This window comes from Anastrepha obliqua, chromosome 5 (assembly GCF_027943255.1).
Source record: "Anastrepha obliqua isolate idAnaObli1 chromosome 5, idAnaObli1_1.0, whole genome shotgun sequence".
NCBI lineage: Eukaryota > Metazoa > Arthropoda > Insecta > Diptera > Tephritidae > Anastrepha > Anastrepha obliqua.
Genome location: NC_072896.1, coordinates 35,189,495 through 35,209,921, shown reverse-complemented (window position 1 = coordinate 35,209,921; position 20,427 = coordinate 35,189,495). Strand labels below are relative to the sequence as shown.

General features: G+C 39.7%; 1 protein-coding gene across 2 annotated transcripts in view; it reads right to left on the bottom strand.

The window, feature by feature from the left end:
* Positions 1 to 2,349: 2,349 nt before the first annotated feature.
* LOC129247835 (cyclin-dependent kinase-like 1) overlaps positions 2,350 to 20,427 on the bottom strand; it is a 62,482-nt gene continuing 44,404 nt past the window's right edge. For both annotated transcript variants that reach the window (XM_054887168.1, XM_054887167.1), the window contains exons 2-8: positions 13,974 to 14,029; positions 13,785 to 13,915; positions 8,278 to 8,563; positions 7,751 to 8,001; positions 3,522 to 3,617; positions 3,032 to 3,370; positions 2,350 to 2,850 (exon numbers count right to left, since the gene is read on the bottom strand). In XM_054887168.1, coding sequence (XP_054743143.1) covers positions 2,716 to 2,850; positions 3,032 to 3,370; positions 3,522 to 3,617; positions 7,751 to 8,001; positions 8,278 to 8,563; positions 13,785 to 13,915; positions 13,974 to 14,010 — 1,275 coding nt within the window. In that variant the 5' untranslated portion in view covers positions 14,011 to 14,029 and the 3' untranslated portion in view covers positions 2,350 to 2,715. The remainder of the gene's footprint in view (positions 2,851 to 3,031; positions 3,371 to 3,521; positions 3,618 to 7,750; positions 8,002 to 8,277; positions 8,564 to 13,784; positions 13,916 to 13,973; positions 14,030 to 20,427) is intronic.

Below are 20,427 nucleotides of genomic sequence, written 5' to 3'. Positions count from 1 at the left end.
CCAACGAAACCACAGGGGTCATGAATGTAGCTTCAAAATAAAGATGGTAAAAAATGTTGGTCTCTCTCTTTGTATAAACTTATTTTCCCATTGTTATTATCTGGTCCCTCATCATGCTGGTCTCCTTGCCGCGGGTATGAGGATTGAGTGTTGAGATAACCCTCATATCATGGGCATTAATTCCGCCGAACGGCTGAATTGGCAATCCAAACCCCATGCGGAGATCACCGTAACGACGATAGTCCCCCTATTGTTCCTAATCCTGGCATCACATCATATCCTTCCCTTACTCCCCCCCTAATCCAGGGAGTTATGCGTTACCATGTCCACTGGATGGTTTGCGGCCAGAGATATCAGGCTGTATTTTAACGACGTTCTCCGGAAATCGGGTCACCTCAGGAGGTAAAATGACCTTGCCATGGTCGATGTTTCCCTTTTACCTCCTAAAAAGTTTAGTCCACCACGCTTGCCATGTCGAGCAGCGCGGACGATCATGAATAATGAACAAAAAAATCGTAGCCTCGCATAAAGGCACAAACAAAACAAGACCTAATCCTACGGGAAGGTCAGGTCTTTCGTCAAGAAAGGCCACAAGAAGTGGTGTCAAGCCTGTGGCTAAGCCAGGGTCCAGCTCTCACTCCGTCCCTTCGGGAACTGCCACCACGGCATCGAGGCCTATTACTGGTTACCATCCCAATCCTGTCTCAAGACAAGTTGGTGATGACATCCCATCAACGTCTGGTGCCAGAAGTAGACTCCTTCGCAACTAAACCCTCGAGAAGCAAGGACGGCCCTGTCCTAAGACAAGTTGAGCTTGCTGTATCCGTCACTTCAGATGACACGGGAACTCTAGAAGGAGTAACACCCCTGATAAGTCTGGCGGCATAGGACCACATGGCTCAGCCAATGATTTCTGGAGCTCGCTCTTCTGACATAATCACTGCTGTGTTTCAGAAAGGTACTACCGTAACAAGCGTTCAGCCTTCAGGATCCTGGAGAGACTGAAGGATACCAAACTAGAGGATCTGACGGAGGAACAGCCAGACTCCAAGGCGTGGGCTGAAGCTTTCATAGCCGAGACCGGGAGAAGGCTAAAATGGATTCTGTGCAAGGGAAGCGCAAAAGATCGAGTGAGGGGACATCAGCAGAAGCCAAAAGCACTAAGGCGTTCGCCACGAAGGCATTTTTTTGCGAAAGTAGCGAAAGTAAGCCGCACATAGGCGGTGATTGATCGCAATTCCCCTGACGGTGCGATCACGCAAGCAAACTGGGACCTGATAAACAGGAGTATCTGGAAAGTTTACACAGACATCCGGCAAGAAAATCCTTGACATCCAGCCAGTTGCTCGGACGCGGGTTGGTTTCAATCACGCGTCAAATTAATTAGGTACGCTGATCAACGATCGGTGGACCTATATAACCTGGCGAGAAGACATCCCCATCGGCCAATATCTAAAGACTGGATACAAGACTTCCTCAACGACCCAGAGGAAGTGTTGGAACTGCTCAAACTAGGCAACCCTGAGCTACTTACCAATGATTGGATAGTAGCAAAAATTGGTGAAGTGGGTAGCAAGAGAAGGCTAGCGGTGATCATCTTGAATGAGAAATCACTGGATCCACTCGCCAACCAGAAATGGTGCATGGTGCACTGGGAAACGCTCGAACAAAGAATGCCACGATCAACAAGGAGCTCTAAATAGCCCAGCTACACCGCGTGAATGAGGCTATTTCACTGAAAAGACCTGATAGATATGGTCAAATCGTACTTCTTCACGACAAGCCGCACCCCAAGAGCTCGAATGGGAGGTCTTTCAGCAACCGCCGTATTCTCCGGACCTTGCACTGACTGATTACTATCTCTTCTGCTCTCTCAAATCATATGAAGGGTGTCTCCTCCGATAACAAAGAGGTCCTTAAAAACTGACTAAGCAACTTCTTTGACACCAGACCAGCCGATTTTTGGTGGACCGGCATCAACAAATGGGTCGAGAGATGGGAAGAGGTTGGAAACAGCAACGGCGAATATATAATTGATTCACTTATTGATATAATTATTTTTTTTTTTTAATAAAAGTCCTCGAGAAAAACGCTATTTATTCCCCAACAAAATAAAACAGCTATAGACGAAATGTATAAGCCAAAAAAAGGAAACTATGTCGAAAAATAAGAAAGGTTTCCCCTAAACACTTAAGAGGTTTTTATTTTTGCACGAATCCTCGTACATAACCAACTCAAAATTTCAAACTATGCAGGTTTTAAATTTATAGAGTATTTTTGAATTTTATTTTTTACCACTTAATATTACATTTTATAATATTATCTTTGTATTATTTTATTATTATTAGTGACATATACAGTTTTTGTTTTAATAAAAAAAAAAATACACATACATATGAATTTAAATTATAATTAATTAAATAAATGAACGTAATTAGTAAAAATAAAATTTCGTTCAAAAAACTTAGCTCCATTCCCTTTGCCTTTAAATTCCCCAATTAAGCTCTGCGGCACCACGGATATTCTTATCAATCACAAAAGAGTGCAGTTGCAACAGGCTGATGGTCGCCCACCGTCCAGCATGAGCATTGTGCCACATTTGCCACACCAGTATTACCACAGCAGCCTGCCAATCAGCCAAACAATCGAACGGCCAGCCAACCAACCAGCCAGCCTAGTTGTCACTTATTTGCTACTAAGTCACGTTGCGCCACACTATATCGTTGGCAAATGGTGTTCGGTGCGATGGAGCAATGTGGCATTCTTATTAATCGGTTGCAGCTTCACGTAGTCCTGATGATGGTGCGACAACTGAGTGTTGGTCAGCAATGGAAGCGATGTATTTGAAGTCTAGAAAAGAGAGATATGAAGGGCGTTAAAGGAAAATTAAAAAAGATGAACAAAAGAAAACATAGTTGAGGCAAGAAGAGCCAACAGCCAAATGCATGCAAATATTTCGAGAAGTGCGCAAAATTGGCAGTTAGAGTTGGAATGTGGCGTTGTTGCTGTTGTTGCGAAATTGTTTTACTACCTTTGATTTGTCACGCGCCGCTTGCGCTGCCAGCAGCAGTGGTGTGTGTTGTTGTTGTGATAACTGCTGTTGTTGTTGCTGCTGCTGCTGCTGCTGCGCCTGCAGTGGTGTGTGCTGTTGTGATTGTGGCTGCAATTGTTGGCTATGCGGTTGCAGCATCAAATGTTGCTGCAACTGTTGCTGTTGCTGCACAAATTGCTGTTGACGTTGGAGTGCGGCCGCCTCTAGGCTATTAACATGCTCCAGTTCACGCTGTTTGGCAACGTAATCATCGAAGTATGAGTGTTTGATGAGCTTTTCGCAGGACCAACGCTTGGCCGGATCTTTGTCCAAGCATTTCTGCAAAGGCAAATCAAAGCAATTGTTGGTTAACAGGGCTTGTTTCTCTTCTACGTCTTCTTCGTCGACTTTGCTTTCTTCTGAATTTCATTTACTACTACTGTGTGTGTGTGTGAGTGTCGGTGGATGCATGTATGTTTGTGCTACTCACTTTGAGAAAGTCAATGGTGAGCGGATTTTGTAGGGATTTAGCGGGCATTTTGTCTTCTAGCGGTTCGAGCGTTGGCGGTACCGGCAATGTGATACCCTAGAGGTAAAAGAAAATTTTCAATTTATTTTCAAGTTACACATAATAAAGTTTTAGGTATGACCGAATGTAATACAGAATTATTAAAAATATTACGAGCACAAAATGTATGAAATAATAGAAGGGCTTCAGGTTCGAATTTTCCTTTCAGATTTTCTACGAGGGACAGTCAAAATGAGCCTAGCTACCTACAGTAAATAGATTTCAACCTTAAAAGGAATCACTGTAAAAACTTATATAATTACGTCATATTTTGTGGAAGCCACATTTTTTTCAATACATGCATTTGACGAGTTAAAATTAGAATGGATAAAAATTAAGGAAGCGCCATCATTGAGTGCCTCTACTGCAAAAGAATTTCAACGAAAGAAACACATACCGACTTAGTGTAAGCATTGCGGAACTCTGCCCTATATCATTCAGAAGTTTCAAGGTGACTCAAGTAGCTTAAGCTAGACAGAAGATCGACTCAAGGCGAACATCACTCCGAGAACTCATCCACGTCCCATAGAGCATAACTAAAAATAACCGAAAAATGGTACTAACCAAATGGCGAATGACCAACAAACATTTGATTGATATCTCAGGGATCCCACGTGGTAGGTGTCTTCACCGAAAATTTTGGAGTATATTTTCGCGCGGTGGGTACAGAAAGGCTCTCATCATGACCGTCCCAACGTATCGCGCAGAAGATTGGACGATGACAATATCTGACGAGGCATCCCTTGGAGTTTGAGAGAAAGATTTTGCGGAAGATTTTTGGACCTTTGAGATTGAGAGTTATTTCCGCAATTAAATGGTTTAGGTGCGATTCTTCTCTTCTACTTAATTGGCGCGATAACCGCTTACGCGATTTTGGCCGAGTTTAACAAGGCACACCAGTCGTTTCTTTCACCACGTGAAGCCAAGTCCTTCTCCACCTGATCTTTCCAACGCAGAGGAGGCTTTCCTTTTCCTCTACTACCACCAGCTGGTACCGCATCCAATACTTTCAGAGCCGGCGCGTTTGTATCCATTCGAACGACATGACCCAGCCAATGTAGCCGCTGGATCTTTATTCGCTGTGCTACGTCTATGCCGTCGTAAAGCTCATACAGCTCATCGTTCCAACGCCTGCGATATTCGCCGTTGCCAAGGTGCAAAGGTCCAAAAATCTTGCGCAGAATCTTTCTCTCAAACACTCCAAGTAAAAAATATGTGAAAATAATACGAAATTAAGAATCACTTTACTTTTGCTCGATAGAACCTTCATTTGTTTTGACTATGGCCTTGAGACGGTCCAGAAACAAATCGTACGCTGCCCGAATGTGACTTGCAGGTATTTTGGCTCACACGCGGACAATGGCTTTTTCAGCGCCTCGAGACTGGTGAATCTTTTAGTTCGTACCTTGCTCCCAAAATGGTCTAAAGAGAGTAATTTATCGGATTCATGTCTGGTGAATTTCAGAGCTCTTGTGTGGACGTTATGATGTTCGGAATGTTGTTTTCTAGCCATTCTTGGTCCACTCACGCTTTGTGAGACGGTGCCGAGCCCTGTTGAAATGTCCATAGCCTGCCACCGAAATGTTTGTCTGCCCACGGCTTTAAAGCAACATGCAGAATACTTTCCCGATAATATTTCGCATTTACCTTGACGCTAGGCACGATGAAAACGATTGGAGAGCGGCCATCTGGGGTTACAGCGCCCCAAACGGGCGGATGCTGCCTCCTGGCAGCCAATCGATGACTTGAATTTTCGTGTGACCGCTCGGTCAAATAAACCCCATCGTTTTGGGAGTTCACGAATTGCTCAATTTGAAAAATTTTCTCGTCAGAAAACACAATGTTCGGAAATTGACCGTTTTCGGCCAAGCGATCAACTCTTTCGCTCTCTCAAATCTGACTTGTTGCTGCTTTGGTGTGAGATCATGCGCCTCTTGGATCTTGTAAGGCTTGACTTTGACATTATTTTTCAGTATGCCGTGGACGCCACGAGCAGATATTTTCAGTTCTTTCGGTTCAGTTTTCAGTTCTTTGATTGGTACTTCGTCGGGGAGTTGCCTCAAGTCGCTTCTTCACTTTTTGAACCATTTCACGTAACGAACCTCTATGACGTTTCGCGATGCTACCAGTGCCATTGTAACGAGTAATGTTGCGGTAACCAAAACTTTATTTACTTTAAGGTTTTCGAGCTCACGAACACTGGCTGGTTGTGATTTTCCAGCCAAATATAATGCAAACACACTATTACGTTTGAAATCCATTACTGATTTTCTTTTTTCGAGTTTACTCTCGGCAAAATGCTTCTGCGCGCTTGTAAACAATACTCTGGACTGTCATTTAGCCAACTAACAGACAGCTGATGTCCGTTTTTATTTCTTGAGCTATTGTGGGAAATTTGAGCTCACGGTGGTAGGTAAGTTCTCTTCCATTAGAAGGTTGGTAAGAACTGCCTGAAAGTGGGTTTCCCACATTTCCAACTGCTCTTCATCTTACATTAGAAGTTTCCCATTGGTGTCTCTCACTCGTCGTTCCTTGGTCGTCTTATTCTCCGAAAGCTGCTTTGAGCTTTTCTGTAAGGTTCTGGTGTCGCCATTCATCGCATACGCCTCTGTCGCAAGTTCAATCCGGTCTATAAGGTTCCTTTTACCGCTCTTAACACTCCGCTTTACCTCACCTTGTTTTTCGCGGTAAATTGATAGTACTTTGCATTTCGGGTAGGAGTCTTATATCGTAGTCAATTGAGTTTTAATTTCGGAGCGGTCATTGACCAATGTCCAGGTCTCCTCTGACATCCACGGCCTGTATCCTTGCGAAGGCTTTCCCACTTCCGCATTACCTGCTTTCGGATATGATTCCTTGATACGCTCCCATTGTTGGGAGGCATTATTTGAAGGTGTTAAATCCATTGTTGGCTTACGCTACGAGCTGCATGAACTAGTCCGCTACTTCGGGATTTTCAATCGTTCAGTAAAATAGGTGTTTGAGCGCATCATTCGGCTTGCGTTATTTTTAATGGTTGCGGTCCGAAATCGTAACTGGGCAATCAACAGATGATGGTCGCAACACTACCCAATATCCGCACATCTTTTGTTACGTACATCTGAAAGGCATCCACGAAAACGTTGAGTGATTGCAAAATGATCGATTTGATTTTGAGTTCGACCTGTCAGCGATACCCAGCTGACACGATGTCCGAGGCTTAGTTGATGCTTCGTTGGCGTAAAGATTTTGTGGAAAACTGGACACCAGCCTATCACCTATATTCTGGTGGATGAACTTGTCTTCCTTATATACTCCAGGCAAAAAGAGATTAGGGTTGGGAGCTTCATTAGTAAGGTACTGTTGTTGAGTGTGTCAACAAATATTGGGGGGCGTTTTAGAGTTTTCTTCACGGGGTTTAAATTTTTAGAGCAGAAAATCTATTCTGGGTGGGCTCAAAGCTATCCAGCCAATATTCATTCGATTTAATTTGCTTTTGAGAGGCTTTGAGCTGAACTTACCTAGGCTATCGAGTTGTCTCTTTTTCGACTTTATAGTTGGTCAATCGTTACCTTCTAAAGATTTGCTTGTTGAAGGTCGTGGGGAGTAAGTAATTAATAAACAAAATTTTTTGACAAATCTTCTTCTTATATATCATATATCTTTTACAAAATAAATCGAAAATTCTTACAATATATATTTACAAAAACAAAAAAAATTAAATTATTTTTATTAACTTTCAGATATTTGAAGTTTTTTTTCATCCACTTTCTTTTCTTTGATTTAAAACCATCATCTGGTATCTGGAAAACCACAAAACAGAAAAAAAATTATGTCGATTTTCGGACTCAGCGACCGATTTTACAAAGGAATTAGATGGTCAGGCTCTTGCGTAAAAAACATTAATCACTTGTAAACCAGTGATACTGAACCACAAAACTTTGATTGTCACGCAAATCACCCATTTCGAGGCCGATGAAAGATTTACATACTTGAAACACAAATCAAATGGGCTAACGACTTCAAAACTCGACTAGAATGAGGAGACAGTCTGCTCTTTAAAGACAACTTAGTGTGGCCTGAGTCGCGGAAACTGAATTACCACATCTCCTAGTTATTGAACGACGCCATATGAATATTTATGTTCATTTCTTCTTCTCACTAACACTCACCTTGAAATACTCATTTTGTGAGAAAATTTGTATGTGCCTTGACAGCAGGTCGCCCAATGTCTTGCGTATCAAATACAGCTGATCCACATCGCTGCGACCCGGCCACAACGCCTCGCCGCGCACCAATTCCGCAAAGAGGCAGCCAATTGCCCACACATCCACTGCAGTGCCATATTGCGTATCGCCGACTAGCAGCTCAGGCGCACGATACCAGCGGGTGGCCACATAGTCTGTGTAATTCTCGCCAGGACCTGCAGGTGTCAAAGTACAAAAAAATCAACAAAGCCCAGTTATGTTGTTAAAAAGAATAGACTGAAATAAATAATGGAAAATATCGAAAGTGTATGTATGTATGTATGTGTGTAAAACAGGGAAAGATAGCAACAATAACAAAAGCAATAGCCCCTAAATAACAAGGGAATGCACTGCTTTGCAGTTTGGGAATTTTGTCTTTAATGCTATTATTTGCTTTCCTTCACTATTTTCGTTGCTCGTTAGTGTAAATTTGCCCTCTTCCTTTTACTCACTCAACATGCGCGCAAAACCGAAATCGCACAGCTTCACTTGTCCCTGCGCTGTCAACAGTATATTCTCTGGTTTGATGTCACGATGCAGGCAACCCTGTTTGTGGCAATAAGCCACCCCCTGCAATGTCTGGTAGACGATCTGTTTGGTTAAATGCTCCGGACAGCCTTGTGGATGTCGCTCCAATTCGTGCAACACTGTCAGCTCACAAAATTCAAATACCAAATGCAAACGTCGTTTGCGCCGGAATACCTCCAGTAGTGAGACCAGATTTGGATGTTTCAGATTCTGGACAAAAAAAAAACAAAAAACACCAAGAAGAAATAAACAAAAAATTAGAGGAAAGTGTAAAATAGAGTTGAGTAAAAAATAGAAATCTGAAAATGTTCAGATGGCAAACATGTGGCGCTGCTCCAAGATGAATGTGACTTCGTGAATGCAAGTGTGTGCGTGTGTGTGTGTGTTGGTATGGGTTAGTAAAATGCGTACATATGTGTAGCTGCGTATGCAAAACTACGGCCTAACAGCCACTTTCGGCAGTTATCTGTAGATTTTCAGCCGAAATTTGCCATCACAGCTTTTATGTGACTTATATGTCTTCAGAGCTTTGGTTTTGTATGCGAAAATTTGCCTCACCGTTTATGCTCGCACAGAGCGCATAAGCTCTAAAAGGCACTGGCGATGATTTGTATCACTTTTCCTCATCGGCAATTTCGAATAGTAACGTTGCACAGCGGCAAGTCTGTAGATGAGTTTTGGCAATTAATTGGTGCAGGTTGCTTTAAAGTGGAGACGCAAATTTGTTTCTGAGTATGAAAATTTAACACTGGCGGACAAATTTCGATCACAAAATTGCATAAAGAATCACAAAAATAAATTCCCCAAAGGGGTTTGTGGATTTAAGATTTTAGAATATTTATAAAAATTATTCTATTTATTTATTGAAAAAAGTATTAGGTTCTCGCTATTTTTTGATGAAAATAAAACTTTATTCTGAAAAAATGGTTACAAGTGAATCCTTGAAAGTATTGCCCATCGCTGGCTACTACTTTTTTCCATCTTTCTGGTAGATCTCATATACCGTCGTGGTAGAACTGCTCATATTTTGAGGCTACACACATATCAAGCTATTTTTTGATGTCTTCGTATGAATGGAACTGCTGGTCAGCTAGACCATGTGCCATCGAACGCAACAGGTGATAATCGGACGGCGCAATATCTAGAGATTATGGTGGGTGGGTGGGATTTCCCATTTCAGTATTTCCAGGTAGGTTTTAACGGGGTTGGCAACGTGAGACCGAGCGTTGTTATGCTGTAGAATCACTTTTTCATGCCTCTCCGCGTATTGCGGCCGCTTCTGGCGCAGTGCTCGGCTCAATCGCATCAATTGAAGTCAATACCGATCCCCAGTAATGGTTTCGCTTGTTTTTAAAAGTTCATAATAAATAACACCAACTGGGTCCCACCAAATATATAGCATAACCTTCGCAGCGTGAATATTCGGACAAGACGACGACGTAGAAGCATGACCGGGCAGTCCCCATGATTTTCTTTTCTTTGGATTGCTGTAATGAATCCATTTTTCATCACCTGTCACGATGCGGGGAAGAAAACTCTTCCTTTTTGGCCGCTGGAGCAGTTGTTCACAGGCGAAAAAACGACATTCAACATCCCTTGGTTTTAACTCATAAAGAACCCAAGTCCCCTGTTTCTGAATCATTCCCAATGCGTGCAATCGCTTGGAAATGGATTGGCGGGTAACTCCTAATATTGAAGAAAGCTCTCCTTGCGTTTGACACGGATACTCATTGAGCAATGCCTCCAATTCAGCGTCTTCCGAGGTTTTTGGCCTTCCTGCACGCGGACGGTTGTCATTATTAAAATCGCCGCCTTTGAAGCGACGGAACCAATCTCGGCACGTTGTTTCACTTAAACCAGCATCTCCATAAACTTTTTGTAGCTCTCGATGCGCTTCAGCCGCCGTTTTTTTCGAATGTAAGAGGAAACTGACGATTATTCGGCACAAAATCAGACATTTTCACAAAACCAAAAGTATATGATACCAAAACAAAATCACTAATGTGTCGAAGCAGTTTGTTTACCATATGTCTAAGCTCGGTTTATGATGTTTAAGTTATGCTAGAATCGACTAACACACATTGCTGGCGGCATCTATTGACAAACAGCGGCAACTTAGTTGCGCACCTAATAATAATTCGGCTATATAGTATAAAAAAATTAAGTTTCTAGAACTTGCAAATCTCCCCTAATTTTTAATCTTAAAAAATAATAATAATAATAACCATGTTTTCGGCATAAATTACTTAACTCGAAAGATTGGAATTGTCATTGGTGTGCTAAGCATAACGTCTTTCTACCGTGCAAGTATTGCGTGCCTCCATCAGGTGAAGTTAGGTTGATGTGGTCGTCGATACGACCAACTGACTTAGACCGTGCAGGTACGTTATGATACCACTGTGCGACACGCGAACCTATTTTTTTCTTTGTGAAACCATTTGGTGGCTCTTATGTAGCGCGGGCTTGGTCCAATACCTCCGCCAGGCAGTTCTCTATGATAATTGAAAAAGTTTCTATCTAGAAAACCTGCTCTGATTTTAGCTAAAGCTGGACAATTTCAAAAGAAATGCCCAACTGTTTCTTCCTTCTTCTCATCCCTGCTACTTCTACAATATTCATGGCAGAGAATTTCTAGTCTCAAGTAATCACAGCCAAATAGTCAATGACCGGTTATACAAGCCACGATCTTCAGGATATCCTCTCTTGAAAGGCTGAGCAGTTCCTTTGTATTTTTCTTATTTATTTGCGGCCATCGTTGTCTAGCTGTTACGTATTTGTCTTCATACGTCCATGCCCTATTGGCCTCTTGGATGAAATTGAAATTTGAAAAGCACCGAAGCACCCAGACATTTGGTAACTCCTAAAGCACTCAGCCTGAAAAACCCATTGTATGTAAAGGTATGGAAAGTGCAAGACTAAATAGTCAAGGAGGAAAGGAGAGAAGTACCAGAAGAAAAAATATAGGATAGAATAGAGAAATAGAGGTAGTTAGAGCTGTGGAAATTTTCCAGTTTCTTTGGTAAATCTGAAAATATCCTCCAGTTTGAGAGAACAAATTTTACTCGTACTCATGACATTGGAACCCAAAATTCGCAGCCTTGTTCTACCAAATATAGGAAACTCACAGCAAAAAATGTTTAGTGCTATCCGCCTCCTCTAAGCAAGGCAGGCAAATTGGGTACTCAATGATTCCAATGGTTGACATATGCTGGCCTCATGTGATGTGTCCTGTAATAATGCTGACCATCAACCGAACGGCTTTCCTTCCAAGTTTTAGTAGAAAGTTTAACAGTTTTCTATTCGGACTTGCCACAAAACACTTTGCAGTTCTACAGAGTTCTAGACCAGGCCATTGATATCTATGTAAATTGCGTAAATAATTAGCCTCTTAGATAATGTTTTTCTTAATTATTAGTTTTCTCGTGGCCTTAGGTATCCCAATGGTACTTCTATCACTGGCTAGCTCATCGGCTGTACAATTTCCTTCAATATCTCTGTGCCTTGGAACCCAAATAAGGCAGACATTGAATACGACACTAATATCACTTAGGGCTGCTGGGCATTCCTGTGCAATCTTTGACCTTAGTATAGCCGCATTCATTGATTAAACGGTTGCTATCCGATAACATATTTCTTTGTAGTTTTTGTTACAGGATACATACGTAGCCACTTCTTGTTTAGGTAGAGCTTCTGCCTGATAGACGCTTCAGTAGTTTACTAGTCTAACGGATAGTTCAAGTTCTATTTCTTCCATAAGCAACCATATCATCTAGCCTGGAAGCATCTGTATAGGTATTTAATTCCCCCCCCTTATCCATGAGCTTGGTGTTTGCCAGTTTCTTCTTGACGGTGTGCTTGCCTTGAAGAGGCTGTCGAAGGTTAGTCTAGAAATAGAGTAGTCCATTCCTTGTTTGTGACTATTCAGACTAGCGTGTGGCCACACCGCCAGTCTTTCCATAGCGCCATACATTTAAGTCTAGGCGTCGAGGCGGCGGCGACATGCTTCTCTACAAACTCATACTTGGATTAGTCGAGGTTTACACTCTGCCATACTTTTATGTAGATACATTTTCTGGAGTTGGAATGAAACCAATCTAAAATGAAAGTGCTAGGGTCATATACATAGTAAAACCCTCACAGCCGTTTTGGGGGAATCTTTTTGTATGGCCTAAATAGCTTTTAAATAAAGTACGTTAGGAAAAAGTGTAAAAACGCTTAAAACACCTATATGTGCAAAATACCTAGCTTGCTCATATGAAGTAGAATTTCACAAGAAATGTTTCTGTAGAACATTTTAACCCATTATTTCCTACAAAATATTGCCGTTTCGACCCTTTTTCGAAGAAGTTTGCATAACAACGCACTTAGAAGGTCGCTAGAGGGTTAAAATCTTTTAGAAAATTATTCCTCGGAAAATTTCATTAGGAGTCTTCCCAGACAAAATCTGCACGAAAAGAACATATAAGAGTACATGGAGTAAATTATCAAATATTTATTACCAAAGTTGCCTTAAGATATGCAACACTTTTTAGCCTTTCTCTCCTATTCACTTATATGGCCAATAAGAATTGCACTTTTAAGTGACTTAGAGAAGGGTTTGCTTGTTGTTAACACCTTTTTCAGAATGTTTGTTTTTTTGTGCCCAAATTCACATAACTACTGGATCCCAGAGCTACTGGACTTAGCTTGGCTACTGGCAAGGCTTGTTGCAACGCAATTCGTTTGGAAGCAACTCAGCTCTAGAGATATTTAGAGTTGCACTCTGGAAAAGTCTGGAAACTAGAATTTGGAAATTGGAATTTTAAAAGTAACTGGTATTTGAAGAAGTAGGTTTGGAAATAAGCAATGAAGACACTACTTTAAGGCTAGTACTAACTTCACAGCTGTGGAACTTTGCCAGTAATGTGAATTGTCAAATGAGAAGCAACGTCAGAATGAAAATTGAAGAAATGTAAACAAACAAATTTATGAGAACCGCCCAGAAGCAATTGGCAAATTTTGGTTAGAAAAGTGTTTTTAAACAAATTTTTCAATTGATGTAAAAAAACGATGCTGGCTTGTTGCGTGAGGTTTTCGTGGCGTGAACTGAGTACTCTTTTGCGGTGAGAAACATATGAAATTTCACGCATATTTCACGGCAATACAGTTTGTATGAATATTAACAGCCATTTCACGTGAAACGTGAACTAAGTATTATACTTTATGCAGAAGAATACGACGCCTGAGACAGTATGCCTCCAATTTAAAGTGGGGTCCATTGCAGAAATATAGAAGGAAGAAGTTTGATAAGATTTGCAGCAGATGTGCATCTTCATATTGTAAGTTATTGTTATTAAGTTTCCATCTCAGTATTTGATCATTAATTATACTCTATTTTTAGAAAGATATTCTAAAAATAATTAATCAGTAGTTAATCAATTTTCTCACCCACCTTTAACAGCCGAATTTCACGTAAAGCTATTTTTCTAATGGCCGGATCATCTTCGGATTCCACAAAACGTTTGACTGCTACCAAGGCACCTGTTTCGCGATCACGACATTTGTATACGACTCCATAGGAACCTGGGAGAAAAATTGTATTATTTTATTGGCTTTTGAAAATTCTCAAAAAATTGCATACCCTCGCCAAGCCGACTTAACTTCTCATAGCGATCCATTTTGCTGCTGCCCTGAGGTCTGCAAAAAAAAAGTTCAATTAAATTATTCAAATTATTAGAAAAACTAGCTTTTATACGGCTTGCGAGAAGTATCTCGAACATCTATTATAATTCAGTTACACATTTGTATCTTAATGCTACTAAAAGGATGAAGCAAAATGAGGTGTGAATGGCTAATGCAACGGTGCCTCATGAATCACGTGTGGATTGCTTTCTGCCCAGTAACACATATTTTGCTTGTTGACAAAGCCATTGAGCCAAAAGTGAGCTTCATCACCGAAGATGATTTTTTGGAAAATCATGCTCATAAAGTAGCAGCAACAGAACGATTATTTTCATACAAAATTTGCACGATTTGCAATCGTTGCTCAAGTGTGTAGCGTTCCATGATGAAATGTATACTAATGAAGTTTACAAATGACAAGCGAAAAATAAAAAATATTACGTCGTTCGCCCTCCCTATCGGAAAAAAGTTGAAGCGCACCTATTGAAAAACGCTTTACTATTGACGACATCAGTAACAGATAGGCACAATTCCGAAAAGAAAAACTAATAGAGGGAAAACTTGAATTCAAGTCCAGGGTCAGTCCAAAAAAGTCAGCAAATAAATTGATGGAGTCTATGGCTGAATTCGTACATTTACTGTTAAAAAACATTATTTGGCAATGTCGATTAAGACTTTTCTGATTTCAAGAATTGCCTTCGAGCTCAAAATAATATTTTCAAAATTCAAAATGTAATTTCTGTATAAGAACTTAAATTCATTTAAAAGGCACTTAAATTTAGAACAATGAGTTGGGCCACCAGACCTTTTATATAGTTTGCAACATTTGTTTTTCTGATTCCTTAGATACCTTAGCAGTTTAGTATGCCAAAGTGTCTATAAGTTGTTTAATATCTTATAATAAATTAGAATGTGCCTCGAGCACCGCTCAAAAACGTTAGTTTTAAAGAAATAAAACACGAGGTAACATCATTGTCATGGAAGGCATTATCTCAATCAATACTATATCAATAATATAATTAATTAAGTCTCACCACTCCACGAATACTATTGGTTTGTTAAGAGTTTATTTCAATAAAATTTTTATGCTTTTCTTTGGCCTGTTTTTTCTACTTTGGTTTCATTAACCCTAAATAGCATAAATTCACTAATGAACTAAAACATTTGAAATAGTATCATATGTGAATATATATATATATATATATATTGAATATTGAAGACCGCGTAGATATCATAAAAAAGATATTATTTTTATCCAAGTAAGTCAATTTTTATTTCCCTAGTGGTCAAGCGCATAATCTGCGTACAAGCTTAGAATTGTCTCGCTCTGACAAGGCCAATGATTTTTCGCGGTTTTTCTAATTACTCATTTGTCATCTAACGTATTACATTTCGATTAGCGCATGGTCTTCAGTTATCGTACAATTTCAAAAATTACTGTAGCGTATTTCAAGTTGAGAACCACAATTATAGCCTCAGTTCTATTGTGAAAAACTTTCGGTAGTAATGGCAGCGATGATTCACTTGCTTTGAGTGCGGCAGCGCATAATGTAACTAAATGGTTAGAGACGGATCACTATCTACTGTAAGCCTCGGCAGTGTAAGCTTTCTTTTGCCCGAAGTACTAAAATCATGCTCCGCGCAGAGCATACTTAATAAACATAAGCTTGTGCATTGCGAATAAAATCTAGGGCCTCCCTCCTAACAGAATTTCTTGCTAGCATTAGGGACTCTAAAATTCAATTCTGTTTCTTCTTTGCTGCCACACGCTTATAAATATTTATAACAAGAAAACGTATTGCTTTTGGCGCCCATGGCACTCTTTTCAGAAGTAATGGGAAATATTTATGATTATATTATTAATATTTAGTAATACATGATTTACTTTAAATGACTGCCTAAACTTGTCCACCTACGCAGCAATAAATCTAATAGAAACCTTAAATAGTGGGCGCGCTGTTAAGCACTATGGATCACATCAGAGATCCCAGTGCATTATGAACCAATAAAAGTAATCTATAACTGCATAGATTTTGCGAGCATGTACCATACACATTTTGTAAATAAATGAAGCAATTAATTAATTTTGATTTCGTTATATACATGGCACAAAATTAATCACCCTGGCGGAAGATTTATAATTTTTGCATGCACATGGCGTAGTACGTCAATCATATTTGACACGTTTGCACTAAACAGCTGCAGTGGAGCGCGTAAAGGTCAAAATGAAGATTTCCATCACTCAGAATCATTTTGTTTTTATTTAGTCGAAAAGTTATTTCAAAACAAAATGAAATGATTAGTCCTTGGCTGGGTGTTTGGCAGAGCTTCTCCTCTATTTGTCGTGTGCGTTTTGATGCTGTTCCACTACAGTTTTTAGCTGACTCGGAACGGCAGATGATTTTTATGATAAGCTTTTTCGTGGAAAAAATACTCTTGGAGGCTTGCCACTGCCTGCCGAAATTTGAATGTTATTAGAAAACCACTTAGTTTTTCGTGCCCGAGGTTGTAAGTAATGCTTTTCATGTTTATGCCAGCCTAAATATTAACCTAACCTATTAATTTGTACCCATATGAATTCTTTTCATTTAAATTTGCATTTCAAATTAAAAATACTGCAAAATTGTAAACACACCATTGTTATTTTATGAAATTATATGTATATAAGTAATTTATATTACAACAAAGGGTTTCAAGCTTTGTAAAATTAAAAAAAAATTCCAAATTCCATAACAACTTACAGCTTTTTAACCAGATTTTTTATAATTTTTCTGGGTAAGAAATTTAATAGCACATTGAATTTTAGCATAAAAAAATGCATATTTCAAGTGACTACAAAATACCGTTGATTTTCGACAACTGTTTTTGGCTGAGGTGACACGGATTTTCTTCCATATACAGCACCTGGTTGAATTTTTTATATGAATGAAAAGGCCACAAAAAAAAAAAATTGTCAAAAATCTACGATATTTTTTAGTTACTTAAAACTTGCAATTATCTCTTTAAAAAGTTGAAAGTTTGGATGAAATTTTGAGAATTCTAATTAATTCAAATCAAGCACCTTTTTTGAAAAAAAAGACACTATAAGAATTTTTTCACTGCACAATGGGATTTGAATTCAAGTCCAACGAAATATCCAATGAAATTTCTAGTTAATATGCCATTTAAAAAAATATGACCTTAATTACCTTAAACTTAAATTTGGGCCACGTAGCAAATTGGCACGCCGGGTAGGAAACTCTTTGCGTGGCAGCATTTCAAAAGGACTCATTAATTAATTTTATTTATTTTTGTTTGCGAATTTTTTTTTTAAATATGTGAAACTTTCGTTTAAAAAGCGATTGATGCAAATATGTATATTAAGGTGAAAAAAAGAATACTCATGCATTCCAAGCGTTTTTGTGTATATACAGCTGATTTAAATGGCTTCAAAGTAATGAATAAAATGTGCCAGTTGAAGCGTTGATCTGGATGAGCGCAAGGCGTGATTATGCATCTGAGTGAAAATAAGTCAATTTTGTTTGTATCGGAAAACGTAAAAAAATATTTATATACATACAAATAGGAGATGAGAGAAAAATCTGGTTAAGTGTTTGGCGAAGAAAAAATGTGTGGTTGCAAAAGTTGAAAAGTATTGCATATTCAATTTTTATGTGCTGCTCCGAAAAGCTTGAGAGCTTTTGTTAACTTTCATTTTTTAAAAATGCATCGAAAATATTGTAATCCGCTTTCGTGAATTAATTCCTAGTTAATACTTTGGCTTACACATGCACAAAAGCGGGCGCACACCTACATAAAGACAGACGAGAGCAGACGCTGCCTTTTATATATTATAATATGTATGAAAATACAACAACAATAATCACACTTATGCTAGTACTAAGTATTTTTGGTTTTTTGTTGTTTTATTAACACAAACAGCTGCTAGCTAAAAAATCGATAAATGCTTTTGCTTTTTTTTGTTTTTTCTTCTTTTTCATCGGCACCACGCAATTCGTGAATCACATATGGCTTTTCGGCATTTCAATGTCGTTGCTTTATATCGAACCTTCGAAAGGTTATTGAACTACGCGCACTGCCCATTGCGCACTGCCCACTGTAACCGCAGTGGTAAGCAATAAAATAATTCTATTTTAATTGCGCGCTCCTCTTGCGCTCTTCAGCGTCACTTTGGTTCACTTGTCCACTTCACTTGGGTCTACTGCACGACAGTAAAGTTTTTCTTTCTTCTCGAAGTCGATAAACTAAGTTGTATTCGCAACTACACCACACAGCTGTTGTTTGATTTGTACTGCTGCTACTTTTGCGCCTGCATGTATGCTACACCTTTGCCTTTACCAGCTGCGGTCGCTGTAATATTCAACCCATTTTATTGTGTACATAAGTATTATCTAATATATATGCTTTTATTGCTATTGTCCTTTATTTTACTGTTATGTTTTTGCTTTGTTTTGTTTGTTTCACTCGCCAGCGACGCGTATCATAGCAATCGTTGCTGTGATCGCTAAAACCACAACAAAACGTTTGCATTGGGCGGTGGCGCGGTAAAGTGAATTTTTGTGACATGTGTGTGTGTTTTAGTGTTAGTGTGCCCTGCTGTATGTGTTTAACTTAGAGCTATTATGTTCGTATTTACTGCTTGGTTAAATGTGTTAAATATTTCGACGAAATGCGCAGTTGTTTAATGGAAAATGTGGGCAACTTTAACAGATAGATTTTTAGGGTAATGGTAATTTGTTAGAATTATAATTTTTTTCATAATCTTCATAAATCTCGTGCATTCATAATTTTCTATGTATTTGTCACTAGACTTTGGAAAAGTTAAGGGGCTTTGCTTAAAATTTTTATTTGACTATTAAAAACTGAAAATGCATTCAAATGTACTTTAACTAATACAGGAATAAACTTCAATTAAGATTCGTGAAATCATACTGTAATTTACTTCCTTTACTTTTGCAACTTTAGTTGTTAAGTTCATTTCAGATGGATGATATCATCATCATCATCAAGTAGTAATTACAGCTCAGAGTGAGCTTTAGCTTCGTCCACTATACTCTTCCAATCTGCACGGTTCATTGCAATAGACTTGCAGCGCTTAACTCGTAACTTTTTCCAGTCGGCTATGACTTGGGTAAGCCATGTTAACCTTGGACGACGTCGGACCTGCGTCGTTAGAGAGTTTATTGTTAAAAAGGATTTTTGAGGGCAGCTATCCTCCATGCGCACAGTGTGTCCTAACTATCGAAGCCTTTGGGACTTAATGTGTTTAACGACATCTTCTCCTCGGCATAAGTATTGGCGTAAGCAGCGGTATAAGTAGTGTATTTGGAACTTTCCATCGTGACAGCGTATGGGGCCAAACACCCTTCGGAGCACTTTCACTAGAACGCACTTCAGATTATTTTATCCTTGCTTGTCATTGTCCAGCACTCGCAGCCTTACGACAGCACCGGCAATATTATTGACTTGTAGAGGCGGAATTTACAGTCGCGTATTAGCAGCTTAGACTTCCGCAATTTAGTGTGGGCATAATATGCTTTATTGGCTACCAATATTCTGTCTTGTATTGCGTCATGACTATTCTTGTCATTTTTGTCTTTTTTTTTCCTTGTTCACTCCTCTCGAGAGCATAGGGCCTTGACAATACTCTTCTATCGTACAAGGTTCTGTGTTGTTGTTGTTTTTGCACCGTTAATATGATGTCGGGATCTGCAAGTTCGCGCAACATCGACCTTCTCCAAGTGTTTTTTGGTCGACCACGACCTATGCTCCCTTGCGGGTTCCAGTCAAGTGTCATCCTCGTGATGCTATCTGGTGGTTTTCTTAATGTGTGGCCTATCCATCGTCACTTTCTGCATTGGATTTGCCTAAGGATGGGTTCCTCGTTTGTTAATCTCCACAGTACCTCGTTACTGATGGTGTTTGACCAGAATATTCTGCAGATGATGCGGAAGCATTTGTTGATGAAGGATTGTAGCCTCTGTGTGATGGTGAGAGAGACCAGCCATGTTTTACTTCCGTACAACATACGAATTTCACGCATGAGCAGAATATTCGTAGTTTAGTGCGCCTGGAGATTTGCGAACTCCCCCATGCTGTATGCATTCGTCCGAATGCCGTCCTTGCTTTGGTTAGCCTGCAGCTGACATCTTCATCTGCTCCACCATCTGTCGTGATACTGCAGCCGAGGTGGCAAAAGCTTTCGATAAACTCCACCAGGCACCCGTCAACCTTTAGATGTCTTGCTTTATTCTGGTTGACTCTCATATCCTTCGTGTTGGCTATGTTGACCTCCAGTCCGACAGTGCGTGCCAGCGCGACTAGTTTGTCCGCCTTCGCTTGCATGCCAGAGAGTTTGTGAGAGAGGAGGCAGATGTCATCGGTGAAGTCCAGGTCCACAAGATGTCTGATGA